A 13,056-nucleotide genomic window follows, 5' to 3' on the forward strand; every position below is an offset into this window, starting at 1 on the left:
GTACAGTAATAACTTATGTGCAAATAGCCATTAACGCATTTTTAAAATCTCATAAAATTTTAAAGCTTTTATTATTTCTCAACTCTATAGCTGTGCAGCAAAATTCACTTTGTTAAAGGTTCACTTTTCATTCATGAAGACGCCATGAAGAAATGTGCCAAAAAAAAAAAAATTGTCTCTTGGTGAAAAATAAAGACTTTTAAAGATGAAAATGAAAATGGACTGTGGAAAAAGAGAAAGAATTGTGAGATTAAAAGTTGCAATTCCATTTTTTATTCATTGGCAGAAAGTCCCCATCGTACGGATTCCTATTGGAAGATTTCGCCAAAGGAATTTCGCCAAGCAACTGATAATGTGACTCCTTTAGACTTTAGACTCCCTGAAGATGTGTTTAACAGTATGACGACTGTTTGCTCAAGGTCAGAGTTTAAGGTGTGACCGTAATATCTTATAAACCTGTGTGTGTGTTGGTTCTTAGTCTATCAACATTTCACCAGGTGTGTACCACTGTGAGTCAGTTTTATGATGAAGAACAAACATCCAACCACATTGTATAAGGAAAGACTTATTAAGTACAAAATGCCATTGTTCTCACTTTGTTGTTAGGCTTTTAGGATATTAAAAGAGTCAGTAATGTCACAGTTATGGAGTGAATTGTGGCTTTTTATCCATAGTACATTCATCCAGACCACATGTTTGATTAAACTTGATATCAGCATGGACTCTTTTGAAAATAAAAATCAATGGCACTGAAATGTGGTTTGGAACAATTTTAGACTAAGAAATCGAAACATCTTTGTTTTGGGATGTACTGGTTAAGTGTTTTTTGCACACTTCTTGCTGGTAATGTAAGGACATTATTGGTTGACAATGTCAATAACTACACAAATTCAGCATAAGACAAGCCAGACTAAACTGCAGCGTTTTACTAGGCCTGTAATTTACTAGAACTACAGAAGCTTAAAATCGCCCTCTACTGTTTAAAAGTAGCACAAACATTTATTTTCAGACATTCATTTGAAAGAGCGCAAATACTTATAAGCATTAAATATTTAACAATACTACTACTACTTATATTTTATATAAAATACTGTATTTAAAAAGTTAAATTATGATAATATATTTATTATATGAAGAGTTCATTTGCAAAAACAGATAACTAAGTTTTTCACAATTTTCAAAAATCATGTTTTTTCATTGTGTGTTCCGATTAATCTCAAACTGCAGTAGTTTATTTTGATTTATTAAAAATAGCTAAAAATAAAAATACAGCTAACACAATAAAACACAATGAAAACAATAAAAAACATGATTTTTGAAATTTTTTAAAAAATCAGTTAATTTTGCAAATAAACTCACATTTTTATGCATATACACAAAAACTTTTACACATACATATTTTAATATATATAAATAATGATTTAATAACATAGCCATTCTATGTAATTGTATATATAACCTTTAATCAGAAGAACTGAATAATGTAAATTAATAAAAAATAGATCTTTATATTGTATTATTATTATTAGATAATATTGCATATATTTTTTTAAATAATTTATTTACATGCGATACATATACAAATAATGTATATTATATATATATATGTATATGTGTATATATATATATATATAAACTAATAAGGTGTGAATATAGATTTTTGTATCAAAAGATATTTGAATATTCTATGTATAGTATCCAAAATGTATCTATACAAAATTTCTAATTATCCAAGAAAATATTTCAGGCATAGTCATTGTAGATCACATCAGTTTAATGTCGAAAGAAACATTTCAGTGTGTGTCAGTTGTGTAATCTTTGTCAGTCCAAAAGAGTCCAAACATCTGTGTCCTAATGGAGATCCAGTTTCATCTACAAACAATAAATGTAAACATACTAAACGTATAAAAGTACAACAATAACCTACCGAGAAAGAAAATTATCTTGATTGATGTAATATATTTTATGTTTTGAGAGACCAGTCTGATTTTTAGTGCTTTTTAACCCAGAATGCTTAAGATTTGATTCTTTAGTGTTGAGAATAAGTGCATGTTCATAAAATTACATGGGATTCAGAGATTAATACAAAATAAAAAAAATACCTAAAAATAGTTTTAAGTGCAAAAGCATCATTTGGTCGTCATGTACACAAACTTTATGTAACTTTGTTTCCCATCAGTTTTCATCAAAGTCTCTCTTCCTGAGTGCTGATTGGTCGAAAGGTGTACGCAGGATATTTCAGCCGACCAATCATCAGAGGGTTCGAGGTATTCAGGTGCTGACTGGCTCAAAGCCATGTGATCAGTTCTTGCCAGTGATTGGCTGTTAGAATTGTTGTTGGTAGTGACCGATACTTGTCAGAAGTTGCAGAGCCTCATCTACTCTGTCTGTATGTCGGAAACCAGGAAGATCAGCCATCAACAAAACCTTCAGTACTGACGGCTGAGAGACATACAGAGAGAAGAAACACTGATTATAAAACTTTACATACATACATACATACATACATATATATATATATATATATATATAAAAGATACTCGTCTCAGCTCGATCTGCTTAAACATATAAGTATATATATATATATATAAAATAAAATGTATTTCAAATAAACAGTACCTTCAGTCCAGCGAAGATCATCGATACTCGTCTCAGCTCGATCTGCTTGAGCAGTTCAGTGAGCTCATGGACCACAGTGAAGTCTACAGAGCTGACGTGAGAACAGTCCAGAACCAGACAGCGCGGAGGAGACACTGACAGACCACAGAGACGAGACCGTGAGCACTCAGTGAGAGCGTGTATGTGTGTGTGTGTGTGTGTGTGTGTGTGTGTGTGTGTGTGCGCGTCTCACCGTGAAGAGCGTGTCTGAACACGAGTCTGCTGAGATGCTCTGTGACGGGGAAGTTCAGCCCGCTGTCTGGCTCCAGAAGCAGCACGCCGTGATCAGACACCTGAACACACACACAAACCTCACAGACTGCTCACTTTACAAACATCACACTTCATTTCATATTTAATGGTAAAGAAATGATAATATTCTATTAGTATATTAGTAGTATATAGTATTTCAAGTATTTTTTTCCCAAAACAACAGATTAATACTTTAAATGAATCATTACTTTAATTCTGCTTACAGCAACTGAAATGCATTGAACTTTTTGGATATACAAATATATAAATATTTTATTTTAATATTTCTTTATAGTTAATTAATATGTATTATTTATAAAATGTGTGTGTGTGTGTGTTATATTTTATGGATTTAAATATTTAATGTTTTATAGATACAAATTACAATATAATGTTAAATGTCTTTTAAATGTTTCAAACAGTAACCAAAATGCATGAACTTTTTTCTATACAAAAATGTATGTTTTGTTCTATATATATATATATAAATAAAAACAAAAAACAAATCTATATATATATATATATATATATATATATATATCTGTTAGATATTTTTACTTAACTGATAGGTATATACTAGTTATATTTAATATTTACATATTTTTATATTTTATAATATTTATACATTCAGCAACTAAATGCATTTATCTTTTTTCTATACAAAATATAAAATATATTTATATTAAAAAAAATCTATGCAAGAATATGTTTTTCAAAAATTACATGGGATCAGAGATGAGTTGGAATACAAAATAAAAAAAATACCTAAAAATAGTTTTTTTTAAGTGCAAACAGCAGTCATTTGGTCGTCTAGCAGTGTACACCAACAAACTTTATTATGAAAAAAACTTGTGTTTCCCATCATTTTTCATCAAATCTCTCTCTTCCTGAGTGCTGATTGGTCGAAAGGTGTACGCAGGATATTTCAGCCGACCAATCATCAGAGGGTTCGAGGTATTCAGGTGCCTGACTGCTCAAAGCCATGTGATCAGTTCTTGCCATTGATTGGCTGGTTAGAAGTGTTGTGGTGGTAGTGACCGATACTTGTCAGAAGTTGCAGGGAGCCTCATCGTACTCTGTCTGTATGTCGGAAACCAGGAAGATCAGCCTCAAACAAAACCTTCAGTACTGCGACGGCTGAGCGAGACATACAGAGAGAAGATCACCTGATTATTAAAACTTTAAACTACATACATACATACAGACATATATATAGTTAATATGATATTAGATATAAATTAAAAAAACACAAAATAAAATAATAAAATGTATCAAATAAACAGTACCTTCAGTCCCGAGCGGGGAGATCATCGATACTCGTCTCAGCTCAATCTGCTTGAGCAGTTCAGTGAGCTCATGGACCACAGTGAAGTCTACAGAGCTGACGTGAGAAAAACAGGTCCAGAACCAGACAGCGCGGAGGAGACACTGACAGACCACAGAGACGAGACCGTGAGCACTCGGGTGAAAGAGTGTGTGTGTGTGTGTGTGTGTGTGTGTGTGTGTGTGTGTGCGCGTCTCACCGTGAAGAGCGTGTCTGAACACGAGTCTGCTGAGATGCTCTGTGACGGGGAAGTTCAGCCCGCTGTCTGGCTCCAGAGCAGACATCACGCCGTGATCAGACACCTGAACACACACACAAACCTCACAGACTGCTCACTTTACAAACATCACACTTCATTTCATATTTAAGAAATGGAGAATTATAATATTCTATTAGTATATTATAGTATATAGTATTTAAAGTATTTTTTCCCCAAACCAAACAGATTAATACTTTAAATGAATGGTCATTACTTTAATTCTGCTTACAGCAACTGAAATGCATTGAACTTTTTGGATATACAAATATATAAATATTTTATTTTAATATTTCTTTATAGTTAATTAATATGGATTATTTATAAAATGGTGGGTGTGTGTTTGTGTGTGTGTGTGTTATATTTTATGGAGTTAAAATATTTAATGTTTTATAGATACACATTACAATATAATGTTAAATGTCTTTTAAAAGTTTCAAACAGTAACCAAAATGCATGAACTTTTTTCTATACAAAAATGTATGTTTTGTTCAATAGTTATTTATTTATATATATATATAAAAAACAAAATATATATATATAGATATATATATATATTTTATATATATATATATTATATATATATATCATAGATGTTAGATATATTTACTTAACTGATAGGTATATACTAGTTATATTTAATATTTACATATTTTTATATTTTATAATATTTATACATCCAGCAACTAAATGCATTTATCTTTTTTCTATACAAAATATAAAATATATTTATATTAAAAAAAAATCAATACAACAAGATAGCTAGATAGATAACATAACATTATGTTGTTTGTGTGTATATATATTTATTTATATTATAGGCCTAGATAGATAGATATTTTACTTATATGATATATGAAATAATGTAATTGATATGTAAAATGTATATATACAGTATATATACATATTAGTGCTGTCAAACGATTAATACAATTAATCGCATCCAAAATAAAAGTTTTGTTTACATAAAATATGTTTGTGTAATGTGTATATTTATTATGTATATAATAAATATACACACATGTATATATTGTAAGAAAAAATATGTTACATGTATATATTAAATATATTTATTATATAAATATAAATATTATGAAGATAAAATATATACATGTAAATATTTTCAAAATATATGCTGTTATGTGGTGTGTATTTATATATGCATAATAAATATACACAGTACAAACACACAATATTATGTAAACAAAAACTTTTATTTTGGATGCGATTAAACATAAACATAATAAATAGAATGTAACATATTAATTAAATAAAATATATATTTTAACATTATGTTGTTTGTGTGTATATATATTTATTTATATTATAGGCCTATACAACATAATGTGTTTCAAATGTATTAAATAACTGAAATCTTTAATTATAGATTTTAATTAAATAGAAATGTACAGTATAAAAACATCAACTAACATTCCAATCATAAAATGAATAAATTATTTATTAATATAATAACACTGTATTTGTTTTTTGTTTTTTTGAGACTATACTTTCAATGCATTTTGTACAACTGTCAATTTTATAGTGATTTCTACCAGCACACATCCTAAAACTCAAACAGAAAGTGGATTTCTAGAATAAAAGTCCTTCATCTACAGCTCACAGCCCGCATACATCATATTCAGCTACTTCATAAAAAAAACTTGAAACTCACTTTCACTTTGGGTCTGGCCACGATATACAACAGCATGAATCCAGAAACAAGCACACCTCCCACAATGCCATACTGCACCTCCCAGAAACTGACCAAAAACGTTACCAAGAACGGCAGCAGATCGAGTCCTGAGGTAAACAATGAGATTTTTAAGCATACAAAATATTTCTATAGTTAAAATATGAGCCGTAAAGTCTCACTCTTGACTCTCCAGAGCTGGACTGGCACTCTGAAGTCTATCATGGGACTGACGGCGCAGATGATGACGGCAGCGAGTGATGCTTTAGGGATGTAGAAGAAGAGTGGCATGAGGAACGCCAGCGACAGCAGCACTATCACACCTGCCCAAAAACACACACCTTCAGACGCTGTCCACAGTTTAAAACTCAACCTGATCGCAAAGAGTGTGTGTTACCTGTGACGATCCCTCCAGCGGGCGAACACACTCCGGTTTGAGAGTTCACGGCGGTTCTGTCAAAAAACAAAGAGCACATCAAAACACTTACTTATCGAAGAGCAAGCCAACAGACACTTTAGCATTAGCGTTCAGCTTGCAGACGGACCTTCCGAAGCTGCCCGTGACGGGATACGCCGACACAAACGAGCCCATGATGTTCGTGAGACCTGCAAAAACATCATTATGATGAGAAATTGACCAATTTACGCTCTGATGAAACATCGTAAAGGAAGAGAATCTCTCACCGATGGCAAAGAGCTCTTGGTTAGCATCGATTCTGTAGTTATTCTTGCTGGCTGCATGGAGAAAAAAAGTGTTAAATGTGTCTACACAGCATCTGTGTTGGCATATACAGAAGTAAGGACACTTTGAAGCTCTTACCGAAAGCCTTCGCTATAGCGATGCTCTCTAAGACGCCCATTAAAGGAATAACAGCCAGACCGCCGCCTAAATCCTGAGAAAATACAGCTGACTGGTCAGTAATGTCCACTATTCTATTAGATACGCTACTTACAATCTCTCAAATGTCACATATACTTTACTAATACTATAGTTTAATATTCTGAAATGTGGTTAAAATATAATAAAATAAAATATTATACTAATCATAGAATAAAGGGGGGCAATTTTAAAATATTTACTATTTTTATCATATATATTATTATTAAATATTTTATTATTCTACTAATAGAATAACGACCCTAGTTTTTAACATTAATAAATAAAAACTTTTTTAATTATTATTTTATTATAATTATTAGTGCACAGAAAAAAGTTATTATTTTCAAAAATATATTTAATTGTTTTTGGCATTAGTGCAGTGATGAAAAAGCTTTTTAAAAAAAATTAGATATTATACAGAATATATAGATTATTTTCATAAATATTAACGATAGCTTACATTTATATTTCTAGAAAGAACATTTTTTCTTTATAATACAATCGTCATAATTTAAGTTTTTCCTACACAATATAAATGTGTTTATATATACAGAAAATATATAGCTGTCTTTTTATTTAGATAATTTTACCTGAATTTTATTTTATAAATTACACTTAATTTCACATTTAATAGTGAAAGAAAAATACATTTTTGTGTACTATTTTCCAAACAATAGATTAATAATGATTGTAATGCATTTATATATATAGATATATATTTCTTTTTACATTAATTATATTTAATAAACATTTCAATATTTTATATTTCATACAACCATGCTAAACGTGATTTTACATATAATTACATATAATTGTATTAATATAATTGCAGTATATCTCAAATAATCTTTATTATTTGATTATATTACTATACAATTTATTTTTTATCATTTTATCTCTTTAAATGTATTTAATGTTATTTCTATACATTTTCTATACAATATACACTTAAACATTATTTTAGTTATTAATAATAAATAAATAATAAAAAAACATCAATAATATTACAAAAAAAAAAAAAAATAAAAAATAAAATCATAACAATAAACAAAAATAAACAAATATAAAAAAAAAACAAAAAAAGCTTAATTTAATGTTTGCTAAACTGAATGTTTTCATAAATATTCTCATATCAATTGATATTTCATATATAAAATATGTATTAATAATACTTATTATTTATACAGTTGGAGCAGTTTTTAAATGTTGTAGCTTATATATATATATATATATATATAATCTTTCTTGGATTTATTAATTAATCCAGAAAAGATAAATTGTCTAGTTAATTTTTATTAAAATTAGTTGGACAGTAAAAAGTTAAAAACATAATATATATATATATATATATATAATATATAATATAGTAATATATATTATATGTATATATTTTATATAAATACATTTATTAATATAATTAAGCAGTAACTAAAAATATCATGAATAATACATTTATTAATATAATTAAGCAGTAGGCTGTTTTTTTCTCGAGGCTGCTCTTTTTGATGGAGGTCCGTGACATCAAAAACTATGAAAGATTTGTATCACAAAAACAACACTACTCACCATCGCGATGTCACTGAAAGTAATCACCGTGCCATTGGCTACAGTCTCTGAAAGGGGCGGGGCTTTGAAAGGAGGCAGTCCTTTGGCAGTTTTCCCGGTGAGACTGAAGAAATGGTGTCCGTTGACCTCAGCGGAATACGCAACAGCCGTCGCTGCTATGACGACCAGAGCGTTCCGGACTGCGACACAAGACGATTGTATATAAACATCTGTCAGTTACATTACAGATTCACAAGCGTTTCTGAGAACTCACTAGTAGCTAAACTCCACACCAGCCAGCGGGCAGACCGGATGAAGAGAGGAGCCTCGTCTTCACACGAACCCAGAGAATTCTTCATCAGCGTCAACGTGAGCAGAAAGAACAGACAGCACAGACCCAGAATCACATCTCCGGCTCTGAGAACACAGATGATTGAGAGACGCACTTAGACAAAATGATTTAACACTACAAGAATCAGCAGTTCATTGGTCAGGCGTCATATACGTGTGTGTGCTCACCTGGCCTCAGGGATCTTGTGGAAGGTGTAGTAAACCTGTAAGAAGAACTGCTGTGGGATCTCCGTCAGACCCAGAATATTCTGCACAACACATGAAGCAGATTGACACAACTCTTCACAGATCTTAAAGGACATTTAAGAAACATGCAAATGAAATGACGAGAGCGTAAGTGATTGTTCTAGCGTGAGACTCTGACCTTGACCTGACCGAAGCCGATGGTGACAGCAGCAGCACAAGTGAAGCCTTTAATTACTGGATATGAGATGAAGTCCAAGAGGAAACCTAATGAACAAACAGAGTAACAATCAACATCAGATCGGCTGATACACACGCACGCACACACACGCACGCACACACACACACACACACACACGCACGCACACACACACACACACGCACACACACGCACACACATGCACACATACGCACACACACACACACACAACACACACACACACACACACACACGCACGCACACGCACGCACACACACACACACACACACACACACACACACCACACACGCACACACACGCACACGGACACACACACAAACACACACACACATACGCACACACGCGCGCGCGCGCACACACACGCACACACACATAAATCTTTCTTGGATTTATTAATTAATCCAGAAAAGATAAATTGTCTAATTAATTTTTATTTAAAAAAAAAAGTAATAAAAAAACACCTATACGTGCATATAATAATAATAATAATAATATAAAAAATAAATATAATAATAATAATAATAATAATAATAATATTAATAATAATTTTAAAAAGAACATTTTAAATATATTATTATTTCTGAAAACACAAATGCTCAATTTAGCTTGTTTGGATTATTAATTGGATTATTATGTAATTTATTCATGAATTCACATTTCATCATAAAAAGTGCTCGAAATGTTGCAACAACAACAACAATATTAAAAACAATATTTATCATTTTATTATACAGTTCGAAAAGTATAAATATATTCACTTTCTGAATTCATCTTTTTTTCTGTTTATTTCTTTGTTTCTATGTTTATTCTATTATGAAGCTACAACATTTAAAAACTGCTCCAAATTAAAAAAAAAAAATAATTACAAACACATATAAAAAATAAACTAAAAATAAATAAATATATCAATACCAAAAAGTTCATTCTCAGGGAAATATTTATCTGTTATTATCTAACTCGGTCACTTCCACAACCTCAGTTGTCACATTTTTGAAAACCTGTTGCTACATTTTGGTGTGCGGCTTCTCAGTCATGTACAGGAAGTTGCACAGGAAGTAATCGAATCTAATAGATATGTGACAGAAAAAACCCACAAACTTCCTGTTTTCAAGACGCCCTGATTCACAGGCAGCTGAGTCGGCGTTCTCTTCTTGGCGGCAACACTTCAATCTAAGTTTATGTAAACTTCGGAGGATAAATATACTTAGAATGTTAATAAATAATATTTTTAATAGTACAATCCACACAAAAAATTTGTTTAAAAGTTTACACTCAGTACAATTGTTAACTAAAACTACTTAGAAAAACATCACTAAAACTGAAATAAAATTAAAAGCTATTTATAAATATTTAAAACAAAACTTATTAAAATGTCTATAAAGATGGCTATCTACCTCAATTTTGTATAGACCACACTAAAATAGGGCAAAAATATTACTTAAAAAAAAACATCAAAGGGATAATTCTTCCAAAAAATGAAAATTCAGTCATTAATTACTCGCCCTCATGTCGTTCTAAACCCGTAAGACCTTCGTTCATCTTCGGAACACAAATTTAGATATTTTGGTGAAATCTGAGAGCTTTCTGACCCTGCAGCAATGCAAATGAAGTCACATGCACTATTTTAATGATGTCCTTGCTACCTTTCTGACCTTTGAACGAGTCAGTTGTGTTGCTGTCTATGCAGGGTCAGAAAACTCTCGGATTTCATCAAGAATATCTTAATTTGCATTTTGAAGACAAAAAAAGGTCTTACGGGTTTGGCACGACATGAGGGCGAGTAATTAATGACAGAATTTTCATTTTTAGGTGAACTATCCCTTTAAGCCCATTTTCCATCTCACCCAGTCTCAGCAGAGCCATTCCCGCCTGGATGACGCCGCACAGCAGTGTGAGCACCACCGCAAACACAGGATCTCCGCCGATATACGCCGAACACAGCAGGGACATGATGGCGGTCGGGCCCAGCGTGATGTCTTTAGAAGTCCCAAACACACAATAGATGAAACCACCCATGAACGCAGAATACAGGCCATACTGGAAAACAAACACTGTGTCAAGAAAACCCTCCTCAGTCTCAGTCTCTGGAAGAACGTGAATGTCCTTACCTGCACAGGTAAACCAGCCACTTCTGCGTAGGCCAGAGCCTGAGGAACCGCGGTCAAACCCACCGTCAGACCCGCGATCAGGTCCATCTTCAGCCAGGTCAGGTTATACCTGGGCAGCCAGGAGAGTATGGGAAAACAAGAGCGCAGGGCTCCATACCAGTGGATACCCGTCACCCGCTCCATCAGAAGAGCCCAGATCTGCTGACCTTCACCTCCACAAAAACACCATCAGTTAAGGATCATGAAGAGCTGTAGTGCTTCATCCGGGATGTGGAACGCCACTCAGATGGTGTGGACAAACAAGGATGTGGCAGAGTTCACTGGAAGGGTGGAGCTATCAAGCTCTTCTTGGCTGTGTGCTAGTCAAAAAGGTTTCTTCTTGCTTCTCCATAAGTGTTTTTAGAAAGTACACCTGTGGAGAATTCAACACCACTGGTTAGTAAAACAAACCTAAACTACAAGACAGCATGACTGCAAGCTATAAAACGCATGATCACGGGATTCAGACACTGCTGATGGTGAAATTACTTTTTAAAACATGTGAATCATACAGTAATAAAACATCCAGTTTTTTTTATTATTATTTAAATCAGCATACATTTAAACAGCAGTACAAAAATAACTATGTATAAATATATTCAAATTAAAATAATTTATCATTATTTTTATTATCGTTATTATTTGCATTTGCATTACAGAAACAACAACAAAAAAACAGGTAATTTTTTGTAATGAGATGCAAAATGCAAAGAAAAAAATCGTAGTGGCCATAAAAAAAATACCCTTAAAAATTAATAAAATTACAAATTCTAGCATAAATATATTGCTATTACAAATTATGCATTATTATATGCGGTTTTACTTATGTTTTGCATTCCAGTAACAAGATTTTATTTATTTTATTTTTTGCATTCCAGTAACAAGATTTTATTTTTTGCATTACAGTAACAAGACCCAAAATGTAAAATGCTTAGAAAAACACACTTACAGAATTACTAAAATGACTAACAATGTAAAAATATATTCCAATAAAAATATGATTACATTTTATTTATTTATTGCTTTATTTTTTCCATTTCAATATCTAGATACAAATAGCAAAATAAAGGAAAAAAATAGAAAACACAAAGAAAAAAAGAAATCAAACCTCGCAATGGGCCTAAAAATACAGTTAATAGTGTAAGAGTTTTTTTTTAATGAATCATATGACATTTTAAAAGGATCTCATGATCTGAGTACCCAGTGCAATGCTAATCGAAGGAAAGGATTTGAAAAAAAAAAACCATACTAACTACTACTACTACTACTACTACTACTACTACTAATAATAATAATAATAATAATATCAGTTAGATAATCGTATTTACAAACCAAACTGAAAGTTGAGATCAATGTTAAGAGACACGATGTGAAATCAAGTGAAGATCAAACCTCAGAGATGCCTTTGAGCCTCGCGCCTCACCGGAGTTCAAACATCCCGCTGCAGTGATCTCTTTATTTACATCAAAACACAAATATACAATTAAACATTCGAGCAATCAAAGCGACTCTGGCGCGTCTCGCGGTTTGTTTGACAGAAGACTGAACAA

General features: G+C 31.8%; 1 protein-coding gene across 2 annotated transcripts; it reads right to left on the bottom strand.

Moving 5' to 3' along the window:
- Positions 1 to 1,753: 1,753 nt before the first annotated feature.
- LOC109047213 (sodium-independent sulfate anion transporter-like) lies at positions 1,754 to 13,052 on the bottom strand. 2 transcript variants are annotated; one of them, XM_042749088.1, is made up of 16 exons: positions 12,899 to 13,052; positions 11,468 to 11,879; positions 11,204 to 11,396; positions 9,321 to 9,406; positions 9,125 to 9,204; positions 8,880 to 9,022; positions 8,627 to 8,805; positions 7,001 to 7,073; positions 6,865 to 6,915; positions 6,726 to 6,786; positions 6,578 to 6,633; positions 6,363 to 6,503; positions 6,163 to 6,290; positions 4,434 to 4,536; positions 2,620 to 2,753; positions 1,754 to 2,442 (listed from the first exon to the last, which is right to left on the bottom strand). In XM_042749088.1, exons 2-16 carry the CDS (start codon positions 11,648 to 11,650, stop codon positions 2,326 to 2,328), a joined length of 1,728 nt encoding a protein of 575 aa, XP_042605022.1. In that variant the 5' UTR covers positions 11,651 to 11,879; positions 12,899 to 13,052; the 3' UTR covers positions 1,754 to 2,325. The 2 variants fall into 2 exon arrangements, with proteins under 2 accessions (XP_042605022.1, XP_042605023.1); XM_042749089.1 differs by lacking the exon at positions 4,434 to 4,536 and adding an exon at positions 2,852 to 2,951 and having other exon boundaries at positions 12,899 to 13,051.
- Between the last annotated feature and the right edge of the window lie 4 nt (positions 13,053 to 13,056).

Source organism: Cyprinus carpio, chromosome B22 (assembly GCF_018340385.1).
Source record: "Cyprinus carpio isolate SPL01 chromosome B22, ASM1834038v1, whole genome shotgun sequence".
NCBI classification, from domain to species: domain Eukaryota; kingdom Metazoa; phylum Chordata; class Actinopteri; order Cypriniformes; family Cyprinidae; genus Cyprinus; species Cyprinus carpio.